The sequence below is a fragment of the Cryptomeria japonica genome, chromosome 7 (assembly GCF_030272615.1).
Source record: "Cryptomeria japonica chromosome 7, Sugi_1.0, whole genome shotgun sequence".
Lineage (NCBI taxonomy): Eukaryota > Viridiplantae > Streptophyta > Pinopsida > Cupressales > Cupressaceae > Cryptomeria > Cryptomeria japonica.
Window position 1 is genome coordinate 754,488,012 of NC_081411.1, and position 19,454 is coordinate 754,507,465.

Sequence of the window (19,454 nt, forward strand, 5' to 3'; positions counted from 1 at the left end):
CTTCCTCGTCCTACTCTACAACTACTTCTAATCACTAACTATTAACCTTTACAAATGAGAGAACTAAGCCTTATATAGAGGTCTCTTTACAATGAATGGCTAAGATTGATTGTGAATCAATGGCCGAGATTACAAGATAAAACCCTAATTAGGGTTAGTTACAACTAACTCGCTTCAACCAATAAAATAATTACAATATTTATGACACGTGTCCTTCCTTGAATTCTAACCCATAAGAAAATAGGTTAGGTATGCTTAACAAACACCAATGTACTGCCATTTGTCACTTGCTCCTTCATGAGATGACATAGGTTCAATGAACTTGGACGCACTGATGTGGAGTAACTTGATTGGTTGGATGATGACTAAGATGCCCCTCATTCCTACTCATGTAGATTATCACAAAGTGTTTTGTGTTTTGAGCAATATCTCTTGATACTCAACATTATCCAATTGCTCAACGTGATGAAGATGGGGCATATTCCCAAATTGTATCATCTAAGTGATGAAGCATCTAACTCTTCTGAAACTCCCTCTCCTTGATCACATTTGTATTTTCATCTTCTAACTTGGGAATTTCGTCCTTGTGATTATGTAGCATTGCACCTTGAATGCCTTGCATCAACCCCTACTTAGACTTAGATTACTCACCCTGATGTAGGGTATCTCCATGTTGCACTGGCCTTGAATCGAGATTATCTCCATCTACTAACCCTTATTCTTAGATTTCCAAAGGAAATTCAAGATTGTCCTATGTTTTTCAACCTCATTATTATGACTTGAATAACTTGATGTTTGTATGGTGATCTTCATGATGTAGTCTTGAATGTGCACCCTTCTACTCTTCATTAATGATAGCTCTCGCTAAGTCCTTGATGTTATTTGATTCACCACCCTATGTTGCCCTTACTCCACGCCTTGATCCTACAAAACAAACATATCATAAATTAAAACATTAAGTCTTCTCACTATACCATTCAAAGTTTTAGACTAAATAGATGTTCCTTGAGCGCATGGCATAGGTATGTTTGCACAGACTTGCACATGAATTTACCTCCTAGAATTTGGAATATCCATGACTTGGGCGCAAATGCTACCATGTCATGTATAGTGGGTTTGAAGGCGTTATTTACACAAGTATGAGCACACTTGAAGAGGCCCCTGCATTGATTAAGCCTTGAGCGGGTTTAGAGTCTTCTTATGCACAAGGTCGGTTGTGTATAACGCCTTGTGGATCAAACACATAGAAATAAGGATTAAACTTCACTCAAACGTAATCCATACCAATTAATCTTCTCTCTGCTTGGCAAGGGAGAGTCAGGTCTAAGTCCTGCCATCTTAGGTCTGATTTACAAGTCCTTGAGGTCTGAGTTTGTGTTTTAGCTTGAAATTCAAGTGTGGTTTAGGTTTTAGATCCAATCCCTAAGTTCTTGCTAGGCAAACCTTACTCCTACAAATGCATGAGCACATTTGGGAGGGGGTCCTGCACAAAATGAGGGCACAAATTAGGTGATCATATGCACAGAAATCTCGTTGGGCACATTCAAAGACTGACCTTGCACAATGTGAACTTGGCTGAATGCATCATGATGGGGAATGTATGCATAGTAAGGTGAAGCAGATTTTGATGGGTGCCTCGCAGAGCAGGTTTGGAGTGAAGCTCTACACTAATTTCATGTTGGAGCACATATAATGTGAATAGAGCGCATTTGGGCAGATTGCTCACACAACTATAAGCAGAGCGCAACTAAGGCATGTCCTTGCCCAAGGTAAAGTGAAGCAAGCTTGGAGGGGGCTAAAGCACAAGGTAGAGCGCATTGAAGGTGATTGCATGCACAAGTCTATGAGTGGATTTCAGACCTTTGTTTGCACAAACCTAGGCACCTTTGGTGTTGTCTTGCATAATGTAAAGCGAGTTCTAGGTGGTGCAATGCACAACATATAACCCTTGAGCGCATTTCAACTCCTATGTTACATGGCAAATTTGATGCATACCCTTGCATAAGAAGTGATTAGAGCACCATGCAACATAATTTAGTATTTACACAAAAACAAGGGTGGAATTTGAAGTCTTGCATGCACAAAGAGGAGGGTGAGCACATTTAAGAGGTTGGAATGCACAAATTTTACATGCCTAGGGGGACTTAAACCCTTAATCAACTTTTCACCTATTTTCATGTCCTTGTCTAAGTTTTCATCCCCTCGGAGCTGATCTCTTACTTAATTACCCCCCTTCCTTGGGCGCATTCTGACATCCTACTTGTATGGTGGGTTTGATGCTTATGCCTACACAAGTGTTGCATGGTTTGAAGTGAGCCAAGGCAAAAGATAGAGCGCAACTAGAGGGTTACAATGCACAAGCCATGAGTGCTAGATGCTTGAGCACATAGAAGGTGATGCTTGCATAAAGAAAATGAGCACATCATAAGGGTAGGTTTGCATAAAGTTACTATGATGGCATATGAATGATGTCGTTACATAAGAATGCATAAGAGGATACCAATGCACATTTTACCCCCCCGAGCTTGCAAAAGTTTAATGTGAAATGGGGGGGTGACTCCAGACTTAGGCAAATTTTCATGATTTTACCCCCTCAAGATCCTACACAATTTAATCTTGCAGCTCATGAGCTTAGGTGCTTTGCTTGCAGTTCATAACGGAACTACAAGCCAAGTTGCCACTCCTTACCCTTTAATCCGCTTGAAACAACATTTTTCAACGACTTTGCAACATACCCTTCTCACACTAGCAAAGGCTATCAACTATGACTATCACCAAGCTTGAACCTAACCTAAAACACCTAAGCTAAGCAAAACGTGGGGTCCCCATTTGCAATGGGGCGATGTGTGAAAATGTCACAACATACCTGTCGTGACCTAATCACACATCGCCCCATTGCAAATTTTTAGTGTAGTGTTTTGGTGTCTTGGATTTTGTCTCCGGTCTCCCACTTTCACAATTGAGTCAAGTTCTTCAAATTCGGAGTCATCAAATCAATAAGGAGATAGAATGATCAAAAGAACATTTTAATGCTATGGATGTGCTCAGATAGATCAAAAGAGAAACGCAGTTTTTCAAGAACAATTCTAATAGCTTCCTATTAGAATGGAAAGTTGTTTTTTCTGCTTTTTGCTTTTTAATTTTTGGCTTTTTGGGGCCGATCCGAGAATCTTCTTTTTTGTTCTGCTTTTTTCTAAAAATAGAAAGTTGCTTTTTGCTTTTCCCGAGATCACAAGTAGTTGTCGAGTCAGAAGAAGTGTCAAGCCTAGAAGATTCATCTAGAACGAATTGGATATGGAACCACCTTCGAATCCAAAGGATAATGTCAGGAATGCTAATGAAAGATCACAAGAAAAAGGCTAAGTATGAAGTTTGGGCCACGAAATTCCTTGTCCACAAGCCAAGTCTGCCCTAGGCTTGACAAATTCCTTGTCTTAGTATGAAGTACACCCTATGGTTGATAAAATTCCTTGTTCAATCATGAAATCCACCCCTAGTAAAGGAATATCCCCAACCAACAATTAAGTCCGCACAAGACATAAAGTTTGCCATAAAGGGAAGGTTCTAGAAGAAAGCAGAAGAGATCACCATTGAGATTACGAAAGAAAGAAAGCAAGAGAAGGTTCGACTTAGTGTTCAAAACAAAACTAGATTTGTTTCCAATTAAACACAAAAACAAAAAATAAAACAAAGCAAGAGTTCAACTTCTCTATTGTTAATTTTAGGTGCTCAGATGTTTAAACAAACTAATTAACTATAATCAGACTGTGAATAAACAGCAATAGTAATGAAACACAAGACACCAATACCCTGGGAAAACCTCACTCTTGGAGGTGAAAAACCCAGCCTTAAACTATGAAGTATATTATCTCAATGTTAGGCAATTACAATATAACAGACTTATCTCTGATTGCTATCCAAACAGCAAGTTGACAAGATGAAAGAGGATGCAGCCCTAACCAGCAGTAGATGACCAAGAGAGCAGATAAGCAGAAGATAACTTCAATAGACTGGAGCAGAAATATCCTTGAAGTTCGCCAAGGTGTAGAGCAACAAATTCTCTAAGTGTAGAAGAGCAGATCGCTAAGTGAAGAAGAGCAGATAGCTAAAGAGCAGATCGCATTTTTGCAAGTAATAATGAATGTGTTTGACTTCATCTTGAGGTTGATTATAAATATCCTCCTTTTGGCAGTAGACACCCTTAGGTCGGCTTGCAACATTATTTATTTAATGTTATATTGTTATTGCACATTACCACGTTGGACATTTGGGTCCAGACCAATAGATATCGACATGCCTTTGCACGTTACATTTTGGGCCCAGCCCAATGACACATCGAATTGCCTTTCCCACGTTACATTTGGGTCCAGCCCATTTAGCAAATACATTGAGATATCATATACATATTTAATTATCATTTAACATCAAAGTTCGATAATCAGATATCCGAACTTAGCTAATATTTTCAACATCAATAAACATGAGCATTGGCGTTTCATTCACTCACAAATCGCTTCAAGGCTAAAAGTTGAAGCTTAGGAAACAATTTTTCCTAAACTTCAAAGCAAATTGCAGGTATAAGGCAACTTCTAGGAGAATTTCAGGCCAATTTCTACACTTGGAGACAAAGATTGAAAGCGATTCCTTAAAGAAATTTAAGGGACTTCATCAAAATTCTAAGGTTTACTAAGGATTGAAGGCAGATTTTCATTCAGAATTCCAATTCCTTTCAGACTTCAAGACAACTTTCTGTCAGAATTTTTAATTTTCCAAATTTGCAAGAGATCAGATTCTTCAAATTTTACTCAAGACCATCTTGCTTTTTATGCTTTTATGCAGATTTGGAGGCAAAATTTCACAATCAGACTTAATTTCAATTTCCAAAATTTCACTGAGTCTGATTTTAGTTACAAATTTCATTAGTTAAATCAGAATTATCCTTTGAAATACCATCAAAATTTGTGCTCTAGGCTGGAAACAAACATCAAACCCCCTATTTTTTTTTAACTTAGAAATTCTTCATGTTTTTCAGGTGGTAGATGTTGACTCAAGCAGGGATTTCCATAAAGGTGCAAATGAAGTTTAATAACAAAGGACCACAATTGGAGTCCAAGATTGTGACAAAATTGAAGGAGGATGGAGATACCAACCCTGGCCATGTGGACCTCAAGGACTTCAAAAAAAGATTGTACAAGCTCAATGAATGCTTTCCTTCACCCTCAGCATGCAAAATGATGAGAAATGGAATCGTCCAAGTAGCTGGATTTCCTCCAGCTATGCAATGCAACGAGCTAATAGTAGAATGTGCCAGACATTACAACATCCTGGAAAGACAAATTATGGCACCTAATGGCAGAGCCCTGGCCTACCTTGGAGAAATGGCCATCAAAGAAGGATTCGGCATTCTAGATTATCATTCCACCATATACAAGACCAAAGAGGAAACCTTAAGAATTTTTAACGTAAAACCTAACTCGTTTGCTAAAGTAATCAACAAGCAATGGTTGCAAAAGCCAATGGCTTATTATACTAAAATGCCTAAGAAACTTTTCCAAACAGATTTCATAGAAGAGTATGGAGACCTCATCCTATTGCTAAACAAAGTCAGGGAAGCGCTCAAGCCTCTCCATTTGAGCCTTGGATGAATTGGGCAAAAAATAACCAGTAATAGCATAGATGAGCAATTGAGAAACATGGAGCACACAAAGTCTTTTTACATGAGTTCCTTCATCATTTACATGCTGGTAAGATGTTACAGATATAAGGGATTGATTTGCAAAAGCGTTATGGGAAATAAGGATGGTCAATTCAAAGCATATGACTGCTATTCACAATTGCATATACAAGAGAAATCCCATTTCAAAAGAGTCAATGATGAATTCTTAATGTACTCATCAACGATTGATACAAGAGACCAAAGATTTGATAAGCAAGTTTGGATCTTGGTATATTCAATTCCCCAAATTCACAAAACCTGAGGGTCCAAGGATTTACAAGTTGCCCATACAAATTTCCAAGATATCCTACACATAAGATGATACTACTAGAAGTCATCAAATAGCTGGACACATATGAGAAAATCCAAAGAGGCAAGAAAAAGGTTGGAATTTCTTTTCCCCTTTTCGTTGGAAAGATGTAAGAATCATGTCCATTAAAACAGGGGACTGATAAGGCAAATTTGGAAAGCAATGGTACCCATTCTCCTTCTATCAATCAAGGTCCAACTTTGATCCCCATCAACATATTGGGATGGTAAACAAAAAGAAGTATAAACACAGAGTTGATCTTGAGGATTTATGGGCCAATGCAGCTGATGCGTATGAAATAAGAAAGAGAATGTGGTCCAGGATATCAGTGAGTATAATCAGAACAACTCAGCTTTTCCCCACACCTAATCAACTGGAAGATGATGGAGATTACACCCAGCCACCCTATGAAGAAGAAAAAGATAAACCTCTTCATGCAACAGATTGGTCTGAACGAGAACTTTCAAATTTGAATACATTTAAGAGGCCAGTCATGAAATACACTAAGTGGTGGGTGGATCAACGGACTCACAAACTGAAGGAGAAGAATACTACCTTCACCTATAATTTAATAGGAAGCATGGATTCTTGTTCATCCAATGAGGATGAAGTGACTCACAATGCTGAGAAACCAAAAAGTGGAAATTTCTAGGAAAAGGAAGGATACAACAAAGAGTTCACTAAGGCCAAGAAGAAAGAGGACTTCAGATGAGGAGATTATACACAAGAAACAGAAAACAAACAATGCATCTTCCTCTACCAACACTTCTTTGGTTAAAGAAGTTGGCTCATCCATAGATAGGAACAAAGCTCTAGTTGCAGACAATCTACAAATTGAGATGGAAATTCCTCCAATTTGTGAAGAACCAAATAAAGAACCAGTCCAACAGCAAGTTGTTCCTGATAGCCTTGATAATCCAGTGACGGTAATGGATGAGGAATTGAAATATATTGAAGTTGATATCTTGGAAAGAGATTTTCAAGAGGGAATGGTTTTCGTACACGGGGGAAATGAAGGAAATAAAGAAGGTGATGGCATTGAACAGCCAATGGTACCAGATTGGTCAATAGAAAGAATGAAAAGAAAGATATTATAGAAGTCCAATCAGCAGATGATTCAGCAGATTTCTTAGCCAGATTGAACCAGCCTATGGAAAAGAAGGCAAAGAAATATTCCTTAATCCATAAAGATGGCACAGGATCTCGTTCGGTACAAGTGGCCATTCCAAAAGTTGACAAAACATTAGAGGACATCACTCCTAAAGATTACGCGCTAATGACTGTGGACTTAGGTTCTACTACAAAGGAACAAAGAAGTCCAAGAGTTAGATGATTTAGTCAAGGCCATCAAAGAAAGGCTAAGGAAAGAGGAAGAAAAAAAGGACAAACTCAAATTAGAGAATGAACAATTGAAGGATTATATCTAACATTTGATAAACCCTATTAGAAAAGAAGAGGCAATAGTCACTCCACCTTTGGCTCTTCCACAAGAATTAGTTGAGAGCTTTGAAGGAATGAAGATGGTAGCCAAAGAAGCCAAGGAATGGATTGCAGAAGTTGCAGACAAGGCCATCAAATTCGTGGAAGAATTGGCACGGGTCTATGGTCGGATCTCTTCATTCATATATAGAATCCAGACCATAGTTGAGTTTTGGGAAGATTTTCAAATTGTTCAAGAGAAGACAATCTCATGTTTAAAGGTGCTGAAAGGAATCCTTGAACAAGACTTAGTCAATGGAAGTGTTATTGATGCTAGGACATCATATGACTTCCACACATGGTATCACGCCTTGGTGGCTAGAGGAGAAGTCTTGGAGAAGATGATGATTGATGGTGCTAGAATAGAAGAAACAATCAAAGCTGTCCAAGACAAGGTCTTCGTCACGGTCTTTGATGTGCTTGAGCAGGAAATAGTTTAAGACAAGGACTTAAATATAGAGATTATGAAAGCCAAAGTTCAGAGCAACTTTTTCACTTCTATAAATCCAACCCAAAAGCAACATTTTAGCAAGGCAGCCTCATTTTTGTCCATTGAGGATGGTTTTCTAAAAATTGGGAATGGATTGGATAGCCATTTTTGCCACATGTGAAGATGAGATGGACCTAATGGAATACAAGATTAACATTATGCCAAGTGTCCCAATCAAAGAGCTTGACCCCATAGTGACCAGGTTCATTGAATTTGCTGCCAAAGAAAAGGATAAGGGACACCCACTTCTAGAAGAAAGCTGGATTTAATATTTGTTTATTTGTCATTGGTCCGTTTTGGATAACTATTGTAGCTTGCCTTGACAAGGATTTAATGTTTTAATCTTGGTCGTTGATCCTAGTTTAATCCTAGCCCTTTGTTTATTTTGTACTCCTATTTAAGGCTCCTCCCTCTCATTTGTAAAGAGAGATTTCAGAGAAATTGTTGTAGTGATACTTCTTAAGTAATAGACATATTCATTGAAGTTTGGCGAATCTTTGTCCACCTTTGCAAGTTAGCATGGTTTCTTGGCTCTCATTAGAATAGATTTGATTTCCAAGTTGATAGATTGAGTGAAGGATTGATAAAATTGCTTAATGTGGAGTTGATGTGTTCATACTTTTTATAATTGAATGATTTTCGATTATTTTACAAAGTTAGCCTGAACAAGTAAATGAAAAATTAGCTTCTATTACTATATTCATTGTTCAATATGTTGGTGAATGTAAGTGATATGAAAATCTTTTGAATTCCTTTGAAGATTGCACCGTCCTTGTGTAGTTGTTGAATTTGGCGAAACAAGAATTGGTTTAAATTTCACTTTTGCAATTTTTGTCTCCAAAGTTCATAGGATTAGACTTATCTTCCTAAACAATCACCCTTTTTTCCTTTTTTCCAAGTCTTACTAGAAGTAGGCTTGGAAAGAGCATATTGCAAAATCATTCCCAAAAAAAAAGAAAGATGATTAACTCCTCGAACAATTATGTAAGTCCTCCTTGAGATTACCATCAAATCACAATAAACCAATTGAGACTATCCGTACGCATTTGAGAACCTTGGAGTCGTCTGTGTGATCACACAATTCAGATGTTTAGCACATAGAAGATTTTGATCGAGAGAGAATATGATATCTCTGAGTATTTTATTTTGTGTTGAGCAGGCATAAAACCACCACCAACAATACCCCAAAACAAAAATGATTTTTTTAAAGAATAAAGCAAAAAAATACATAATAAAACCTTGACAAACACCTTTCCTTAAGCTCGATAGCAGATGAGGGGCATGAGGCTACTACATAAGATTTACAATGGTGTTGCTTATGCTTCTAACGAACCAACTAACAAGGTTGATGTTGCCAATGAAATGTAATATGTTGATTTATATTGATTTTCCATGTGGAATCGCACTTCTATAAATTATTTTTATTCACAATGAATCTCAATCAATACATTGTTTACACAAATCAGTGTATTTATGTAATGATTTATATTTAACATTTGACAATTGAGACTAAATTATCAATTATTAGTTGGCTCTTCCAATATTCGCATTAATCCTGACATGGTTGCCTATAAGCACTTTGGTCCTTCGTGATTCCTGTTGTGACGTTTTCACACATCGCCCCATTGCGAATGGGGACCCCCCTACTGTTTAGGCCCTCTTGGTCTTTTGGCTTTCGTTTTTTGGGTCTTTTCGCAGCAATATCGTCAATCTCTCTAGTTTGCGAGATGTTTGAGGGTCATTTGGAGTTAGTCTGCTTTTCGTTTGAGCGAGTTTGGTGAAGTCTAGGGCCTGTTTTGTCCTTTTTTAGGGTTTCTGCCTTTTGTCCTAGATTTTAGGGGGTTTTGTTAGGATTTTGGAAAAACTGAACACACGACTGGAATCAGGACCCTTCAAGGAACCTCCCAGTAAAATTTGAACCAAAACAGAGCAACTTTCTATTTTTAGAAAGTTCCTATTTTTAAGGGATTTTACTGAGTCTCAAAATGTCGTCATTTTGCCAAAAATCAAACTTAATATTTTAGTAATTTCTATTTTTAGTAAGTTTTTATTTATAGTAATTCATTCATGTATCATGTCTAGGGGTCTAACGCTGACACTTTGAAGGTTTCTATTTTTGGAAAGTTTGTTCTGACAAGACCATTCAGGCAAGATGACAAAGATCAAGCATTTGCAACTATTTCTAATTCTGAAAAGGCGAAAAGCAGACAGAGAAAGCCAGAAGATGGTTGAGTGCTGGAAGCCCACTCCTGAAATGGAAAGCTCGGGAAAATTCTCTCTGTCTGGAAAAATCATCCCAAATTCCTACATGACGCCAGAATGAAGGAGGTGTGGAGGATTCACAAATTTCACTGAATCCTCCACCAAGTCAAAATTCCGCCCAAGATGAAGGACAGGCACCAAAACCAAGGAGGCATGGAGGATTCACAAATTTCACTGAATTCTCCACCAAGTCAAAATTCCGCCCAAGATGAAGGATAGGCGCCAAAACCAAGGAGGCATGGAGGATTCACAAATTTCACTGAATCCTCCACCAAGTCAAAATTCCGCCCAAGATGAAGGACAAGCACCAAAACCAAGGAGGCATGGAGGATTCACAATTTCGCCGAATCCTCCACCAAGTCAAAATTCCGCCTAAGATGAAAGACAAGGCACCAAAACCAAGGAGGCATGGAGGATTCACAAATTTCATTGAATCCTCCATCAAGTCAAAATATCGCCAAAACACTCAGCAGGGCACTAGAATGGAGTGGTCATGGAAGGAATTAAAAATTGTGAATTCCTTCTCCTAGGTGAAATAGTGCCCAAACACTATGGAGGGCGCCAAATTGAAGAGTTCTTGGAATGCGCGGAGAAGTTAATGAATCCTTGACCAAGTTAAAATGCCGCTTGGAAGTGAAGGAAGGCGCCAAATTGAGGAATGCTTGGAAGGAAGGAAAATTTGTGAAATCCTTCTCCTGGGTGAAATAGCGCCCAAGAGAGGTAAAGAGCGCCAAATTGACATGGACTTGGAATTCATAGTGAATCAAGGATTTCCCTGCCTAAGTCAAAATTGCGCCTAAGCATTGTGGAGGGCGCCAAAAGGGTATGCTCATGGACAATGGACAAAATGATGAATTCCTTCCTCGGGTGAAAATTCCGCCCTAAGACATGGAAGGGCGCCAAAGTGGAGTGCTCCTAGAGAAGTTGAAAAATGCAAGAATACATGCTCAAGTGGAATTTGCACCCTATTCTTCAGGAGGGCGCCAAGACATGATGACCAAGGAAGATTGCAAAATGAAAAAATTCCTTGCCTTGTGAAGAATTGCACCCTAGACCAAGGAGGAGCATTAAATTGAGGTAAGGATGAAATGATGAATTACACCATGAAGAGTGAATTCCACACCTAAGTTGGAAAACTGAAAATTTGTCTAAGGCACGCGAAAATCCAATGTCAAGGAAGGACATGGGAGGGATGAATTTCCTCTATCAAAGTCAAAATTCCAAGCCCAGTTAGGAAGTTGAAAATTTTCTAAGGCATGGAAATAATGAAATTCCTTCACCAAGCTGAATTCCATGTTCCACGCCTAAGTTTGACAGTCCGGAATGGAAATTTCCAAGGCAAAGGAGAATTTCGAGGGTCAAGGAGGAATGGAAATGCAGGAAATCCCCTCGGGAATAATTTTGAAAAATCCTATTTTTAGACACCAAATCACATCCAAATTTCAAAATTTTCATAGATTTGGATTCATAGGAGAATTCTCTTCCTCTTGGACTTGAAACCCTAATTTGTGCAAAATTCCTAAAAAATAGGAGATGGTGAAAATTGATGGAAACCCTTCTCCAAGCAAGGAAAGTTGAAGAGACTTCAAGAAAATTCTTCCTGAATCAAATTTTCTCTCTCCAACAATTCTAGATGTGCACGAGCGAATATACGACGGCGAGGTCCACTTGCATGGCGAGGATCTATTGAACATGTGGCAATAGAGTGGCGCATTCATTACCGGAATATTTGACCAAATGGCGACCCGGTCATTGCATGTTGAATTTATGGCAGATTCCTTCTGCATGCAGCCTCACGTTTAGGAGATGATGGTGCATTTATGGCATCATGGGCGATTTTTGCATGAGGGTACATTCATTGCATAGTGGGCACTTTTTAAATGTAATGGTTAATTAATGCTTTATGAGTGCCATTTTCGGCAGGATTATAATTAATTGTATATGGGCTTTATGGGGTATTTATTGTTGATTCCCACCTTGTTGTATCTTGAGTGGAGAATCTTTTGGGAAAACCCTAATTAGGGTTTTACATGTAGCCAGGGCTTGAAGCCTATATAAAGGGGTGACCCCCCTCATTTGTAAAAAAGAGGGAGACTTGTATGAAATTGTTGTGATAAGTTTTGAGATAATAACAGTGAAACATTGTTCTCTGATGGTGTCCACTTAAATAATTTTTTCAAAGCTTGCATGGTTTCACCTTCCTCACTTAGATTAGAAATAGTAAAGTGCTTTGATTTCAATGGAGAATGTAATGGTGTCTGATGAATTTCCAAGGTTCATACTTTTTGCATCTTGCTGATTGTAAGTTGCAGTGTAAAGTTAGTTTGAGCCCCCTAAGTTTGTGCTAAGTTCGATTGTGGATAGTCGTTTGGATTGCGCCGTTTTTGGGTATTCAAATGTACTTTCTCGATTTGAAAATCCTCTAGCATCCCCAGAAGATTGCACCGGTTCTTGCGGAGTTGTAGTTGATCTTGGCGAAGCAGAGCTTGGTTTATTTGGAATTTGTCCACCAGAGCACGATTCATTGTTATCACTGCCCTTAGGAGTAGATTTAGATCCTTCTAAAACCCTTTCCCTTTTACTTTCAGTTCATTTTAGTCCGTTCAAAGCAGCAGCATCGCAGAATTGCCATATTCGATGATGGAGTTCTAGCCACAACAAAGAAGTGAAAGAATGATACAAACGTAAGGCCCCTTGGATTACCAGCAATCACATAAACCAACTGAGTCACGTCCGTAGCATAAAGGAACCTTGGAGTCGATTGTTTGAACTTCTTGCAATCTTAGCATGCAATCGTACTTTGATCAAGAGAGAATGAAGTGACCGTTAGGCAACTTTATTCTGTGTTCGACGTAGTCATAAAAAACACGTCAACAATTCCTACCTCTTCATCTAATTCCACCATTTTAGATGTTCTAGGAAAGTCTATGTCGCTGGCTAGGATTTTTGCCTTTTGGAAGAAATATCCAAACAATTTGGTTGCCAAGGCTACATGGAGATTGGTTGTATTACACATCAAGGAATGCGGAAATCATTGATAGTGGCATGACTCAAATAGAGAATGTTTGCCTAGTTATGGAACTCAAGAGTTTTTTGCCTCTCCCATGAGCCTTTCAAAGATCTCCCCCCTCTAGAGGATGTGAGCAGTTGAAGGGATTGGAAATTTTGCTAACAATCCTTTCCCTAGAATGCCCCCAGTTAAATTGGCTAAGGGCTCAACTTGAATAGATAGATGCAAAATTGTTGTTGGCTCTAGCAATGGTGATCTTGTCACTAGAGCTTCTGCAGTTGCAAATATTGCCTAACTTTGAGAGGCATGATGCAGTAAATCTTGAGAGGGGGAGGTTACCTTGGATTCTAACAAGGGATGGATCTCAATTTTAAACAGGTCTCTAATAGTTATTATGGATTCAAGAGTGGTGGAGAGGAAGGATTTTCTGTTGAAACACATGCTAATATGAAAATTCTCCAATTTTTCACCCAAACTAGTAGATCTGCATGAGTGGATTTCCTTATTTTGGAAGAAGTCACTAGTGCTAATCATTAATTGGTATAAACTAAATATTTGATAGGTCTCTCTTCACTCAAATGGTAAAACAAACAAGTAAAGTCAATCTCCTCCCTTACATGGATAGTGGGTTGAATAAATCACAATCTAAACCCCTTGGGCTTTAGCTAAAAATTTGTCAAGGGAGAAACTAGGAAGCCAAGGTAAGAGCAATAACAAACCACTTGACCTCAATAGTTGGGGGGTTGCAAACTGGACAAATAGTGTAACAACTATCCTATTGTCTCTAACATGGCTCCAATACAATTGAATTCTCCATGAAGATGTACAATACCTATAACTAGATGGTAAGACCCCATGCACCCAAAGCTAAGTGAAAAAACCAACCAAATAGACATAATAGATGGATCAAGAAATTAGAAACAAAATCAAGGCAAAGAATGCAATTGCCCACAAGCAGTACCCTACTTTGGATGGATAGAGCCTCCCAATGAACTAAATGTACCCCAAACCCATAGAGGTGAAAGAATAGAGTATAATAGAGCACTTGCAAACCACATTGAAGGAACTTAGCAAAATGACCCTATAATTCTAGGAGAAGGGATGCTTTTCAACAACATTGTAAGGAAAAATATTTTCTTTTTTATTCTTCTCCTTCCCAACTAATTTTTCTTTTCTTACATTACCAAAGATTTTTTTTGTTAAAAAACCACTGAGTGCTAGCTACTCAATCATTCACCTCATATCGAATTGAACCACTTCTTACCTAGCTAACCAAGAAAGATTGACATTGGCATTAGAGGCTCCCTACAGTATTTTATAAGTTCACACCGGTGTGATGCATGCATAGGAATTTCATGAAATGTAGTCCACTAACAAAGCATGATGTCCCATTAGTCATGTGCCCCTACTATAGATGGTCAAGGTCCTTTGTTAAGAATGGACAATTATATGTACCTCTCCCCTTGTTATTGGTTAACTTCACTTATGCTTTGATTTTGAATTCTCCAAAAGTGGTCCACTCAAGGCTCAGCTCTTGATTTTTGCAACACAAAAATCAAGCTTATGCCTCTCCCTCTCTTTTTACAATAGAGTTTAACTTTAAACCTCAATTTGTGAAAATCAAAAATCAAGTGGTTCAATGATGCTTACACCTCAACTCTAAATTCTCCAAAATCAAGTTGTTCACAAGCCTAGCCAACATAGAAAATTGAAAGAACTGAACGTGAATATTGAAACCCGTCATCCCTATTTCAATCAGCAAGGAGGCACTAATATGAGTAATAGAAGTGCATTAGAGAAGGAATCTCCAATAATAGAAATCAACCTTCCTTTATTTATCCTTCAAAGGAAGGGAGAGTTTTCTATTAAGAATGTCTAACCACCTGCCAAACACAGACAAAGGAGAAGAAATAAGAGATGATGCTTGAACATCCACAACAAAAGAACTACTACCAATAAACAAGAGCCCCCACACTATCAATGGAAACTACTTTTGTAAATGAAATCCCACTTTCTTTGGATATTGCTATAGGAGATAGAATAGAAAACAATGCTTCAACCTCCCTCAACAAAAGAACTACTACCAAAAAATTTCCTATTGCTAAGTTATCCTACCATCCAAGGGGATTATAAATATAAACCCAAGGCCCACACTAGAACCTCTGTCCCATTAGTAAAAACCACCAAACCAATCCTAACCCACATCCATCTCAAGGGCAAGCAAAGTATTTATTTGGTTCACAACCTAACCTAGTGATTGTCCATTGTCGCTATTGCAGCATCAGTCAAGCTCTCAAAGCCAAATGTTGTCAAGTGTGATGAATGGAAATAGTTCAACACGCTATCTCAAGGCTAAAGAGGCAACTACCTAACTTAATAGTAGGTGTAGGTCTAAGTAGGTTCACAATTATCTGTGGCAAACCTCATCCTCAGATTCTATCCATGTTCATTAGCTTAGCCACCAAACTTATCCATTAGATGAGAGAGATGGACCACTCCACCAGCAGCTACAGGGCAATAGCATGCAGGTGGCTTGAGTTACTTAACAATAGGAAAGACTACAAGCTCGGATAGTTATACTAGCTTTAGAATGATCACCTAGGTGGACTACATGTCCAATTTGAGTAAATAATCAAATATAATGAAGAAAACATATATGTTTTATGATATTCAAATTCATCTCATCAAGAGTTGACTTACGGCTTGTTTTACTTTAAACAAAGCAAAGAGCAGTAAATGGTCAGGAAAGTAATCCTCACAAATACAATATATAGACCAAGCAAATAGAACATAGTACCTTAACATCAGTAAAGCTCTTGGAGAAAATCAAGGAACAGAACTTACCATCTCGAAGTTGTGCATGCTGTTCCATGGCTTGTAAACGCAATTTCAATTCACTGTTCTCAGTACTTAATTCTGAAGTATCTCTCTGGACAAGAAAAACACCCAAATATATCAGGGATCCACTGTCTGCCTTGCAGTTATACTCACAGATAGGAAGAAAATAAAATGATGAGTACATGCATACATTTTCAAAACCTTAATTGCTATAAAGTAGAATGAACTATCTAAAATCAAACCCCAAAAAAGTGTTGGAGCTCCACTTCCCACGTTCCTACATATATTTACTAGCAAATTTAAACTTGTGCTATGTGTGCAACATGCCTCCGTCTGAATTTCAAAGCTATAAATGTTGGCAATATCTAAGAATCCAGCTGAGCTTACCTGTCCTAACGTTTGCCCATAAGATTAGCCTACTGTATTTTGTTCAACATACCAAGCAATATTTCAAAAAACAAAATTCCCCTTAAATCTCTTCTAAACCTTGTTTAAAAATACATTAATACATTATGTGGTTTGAAATTTTAAATTTAGGAAATAAAGATATTTAAAATCAGGAAAAAAAAACTGGCTAAGACACAGCAAGAAAGAAAGACAGATTAATTTTAACATTTCTGGAAATTTGGAGCTTAAAATATGACATCATGCCATCTCACTTGAAGCTTTGCAATTGTCAGTTATGCAGCACGTATTTCTGCAGCCCATTTTTCTGGTTTATGTAGAATAATCACAACTTACTTAGGAGTTAGGACTAACGTAATGAAAGTAATTATTCGTTAATGGACATTATTAGTAGATTAGTTGTTGTTAGCAGGTAGTTGTTCAGATTAGTTGCTAGATTAGTTGCTTGATTAGTTGGATTCGGTTGTGAATCCTATTGTATAAATGTGTAATTTGAATCTATGAATTTGAACAAGGAGTTTGGTGTGCCCTCCAATTATCTCTGCATTTTTCTGTGTTGACAATCTGCAGGATCATCATTAGGATATTATTTGTTGTTTGATACATTCAATTGGTATCAGAGCACTTGGCATGTGTAAACCCATACTCCAGAACTTATCCAACATCCTGCCTGCCTCTGCCAAATTAATCATAAGTAGAGATGTCATATTTGATGGAAAAGCACAATATGCTCCCGATGAAAAGCCTAAGAATATTGAGATTGCTTATAAGAAATCTAACCCTCCTGCGAATGATGTAGGCAAAGAGGACTCTCATCTACTTATGTCCGGTGAATCAGAAGTCACTGACAATGTGGAACCTTCATCCTCCACTGTGGAGACTAGGAGATATCAGAAAATACCCAAAAAGAACTAAGGAAAATCATCCCCTGTAATGTCCCCTACTAATTTTAGGCCTGTTTTAACCATAATTAATCTATTCCCATATACTTATGACTTAAACTAGATTGATTAGTAAGCAATTCCATCTTAACATGAACCAAATCTAATATTTTTATTTGTCTGATTTAGACACTATGTATACATATATGTCTATATATATAATCCTTATTCTGATTTGAACATGTAAATAAACAAATAAATGAATTATAAATTATATTATAAATCATTTATATATTTATTAGTAACCTATTTATTAATTACCTCTTATATAAATTAATAATAACACCACTGGCCAAAAAATCATCAATTATAATAGTGGCTGTAAGGACAGAAAGATCTGACATGCATCAGATCTGGTCTGCCACTTTATATGAAATTAAGAATGACTGTCATGTGTGTTGCAGTCTATATTAATATTACTATTAAATTCTGCATAAAAACCATTACTAGATATCATGTTTTAAGCATGCGTATTAAGCACATCCCTGTGCATGCCACCAAGAACAAGGATGTTACTGCCTGTAACTTAATAAAAGTTCTGATCTGCTCTGGAACGTATTGATATATAGAATATATATTTTATGTCCTTTCTTTGATTGTCAATTAGGCAGTTTTAGTGAAGAAGTTTAAAGGTACTGCCTCTAAACCTTCTAACCCTTACAAGATTATTAGGGACTCGGCATCTACGAAGCCTGATATAAATACTGATGGTAGGATATAAATCGACCAGGGAATGCTGCAAACCTATCCTCTTTTAGTACAACTATAATGAAGTAGACCAGTAATGTTATTTGTATATGAAAAGTGACTGGATTATATATATTATATACACAACCGCTGTTTCAAAATGTAATCTCTGCGATTGTGCAAATAAACATATATGAGAGATGATTGTCATTTTCTGATCGTCTTCTCTTTTAGTTAACCTTGTGTCTCTGCTATGTCTTATTGACCCCTAATTGGAATGATAATCCTATACTTCTGCTCCTCCCCCGTAAAACATTCCCATATTCTCTTCCTTCCCCTTCAATTAATTCCCATGAACTCTTTATAAGACATGTTCGGTTCTTTTAGGAATCGCTTACTTTAATCTAAAGTGCCTTTTCATAATATACTAAATGAGGTTTGTTATCTCAATAACAACCACGTATCAGTTGTTAACATTAATATGTTGATAGGACACATCTGACCTTCTTCATAATAATTGGTATGCTAATCAGATCGTGTCTTTTGGGTTATTTAGGAGGCATTGGTGATTAGATTGCTTGTGTAATCATTGTCTCCCATTGAAACTTAGTAAACTACTGCCTATTATTGCAGATGATTAACATTAGACTTACTTAACCAATTTATTATTGATACTCCTGACTAATTATCATTGTCTACAGCTTAGGGGACAACTCTGACCCCTGCAGTCCACTTGGTCTTTATTTATTTTGCAGGTTATTGATGAGGATGAAGGCAGTTTTTATATTATTTTTGTTACATATATTTTCTGAATTTATTTATTATTATATTTGTTTATAATATAATATTAATTTATTTTATTTGGATATTTCAAAAAAATATTATTTATCAATAAATAAATATTAATAATTTCAAATAAACATTTGTTGATTATATTAATTTATAATAATAATTGCTTCATTTAGATTATAAATAATGATCAAGGAGGGGACATGACATCCCCCATCACTCATTTTAGACACTTATTTTGATCAGATGACTATAAGCTTCCATAGAAAAGTTAACTATGCTCTCATGATTCATGTTATGCCGAATGATGAGCCAAAAGATTTTGCAGAAGCCAGTGCAAAAAGAAGAGTGAATTGCGGCCATAAAGAGGCATCCATTGAGCAAAATTACACTTGAAAGTTGGTCAAATTTCCCACTACTAAGAATGCTGTTCATACAAAATGGATATATAAAACTAAATATAAATCTTATGGAACTATTGATAAATATAAGGCTAGATTGGTTGCAAAAGGGTACACTCAATAGGA

The 19,454-nt window shown here is 37.3% G+C and overlaps 1 protein-coding gene across 2 annotated transcripts in view; it reads right to left on the minus strand.

Moving 5' to 3' along the window:
- LOC131076408 (transcription factor RF2b) overlaps positions 1-19,454 on the minus strand; it is a 76,620-nt gene that overhangs the window by 18,968 nt on the left and 38,198 nt on the right. For both annotated transcript variants that reach the window (XM_058013573.2, XM_058013574.2), the window contains one exon: positions 16,112-16,196. In XM_058013573.2, coding sequence (XP_057869556.2) covers positions 16,112-16,196 — 85 coding nt within the window. The remainder of the gene's footprint in view (positions 1-16,111; positions 16,197-19,454) is intronic.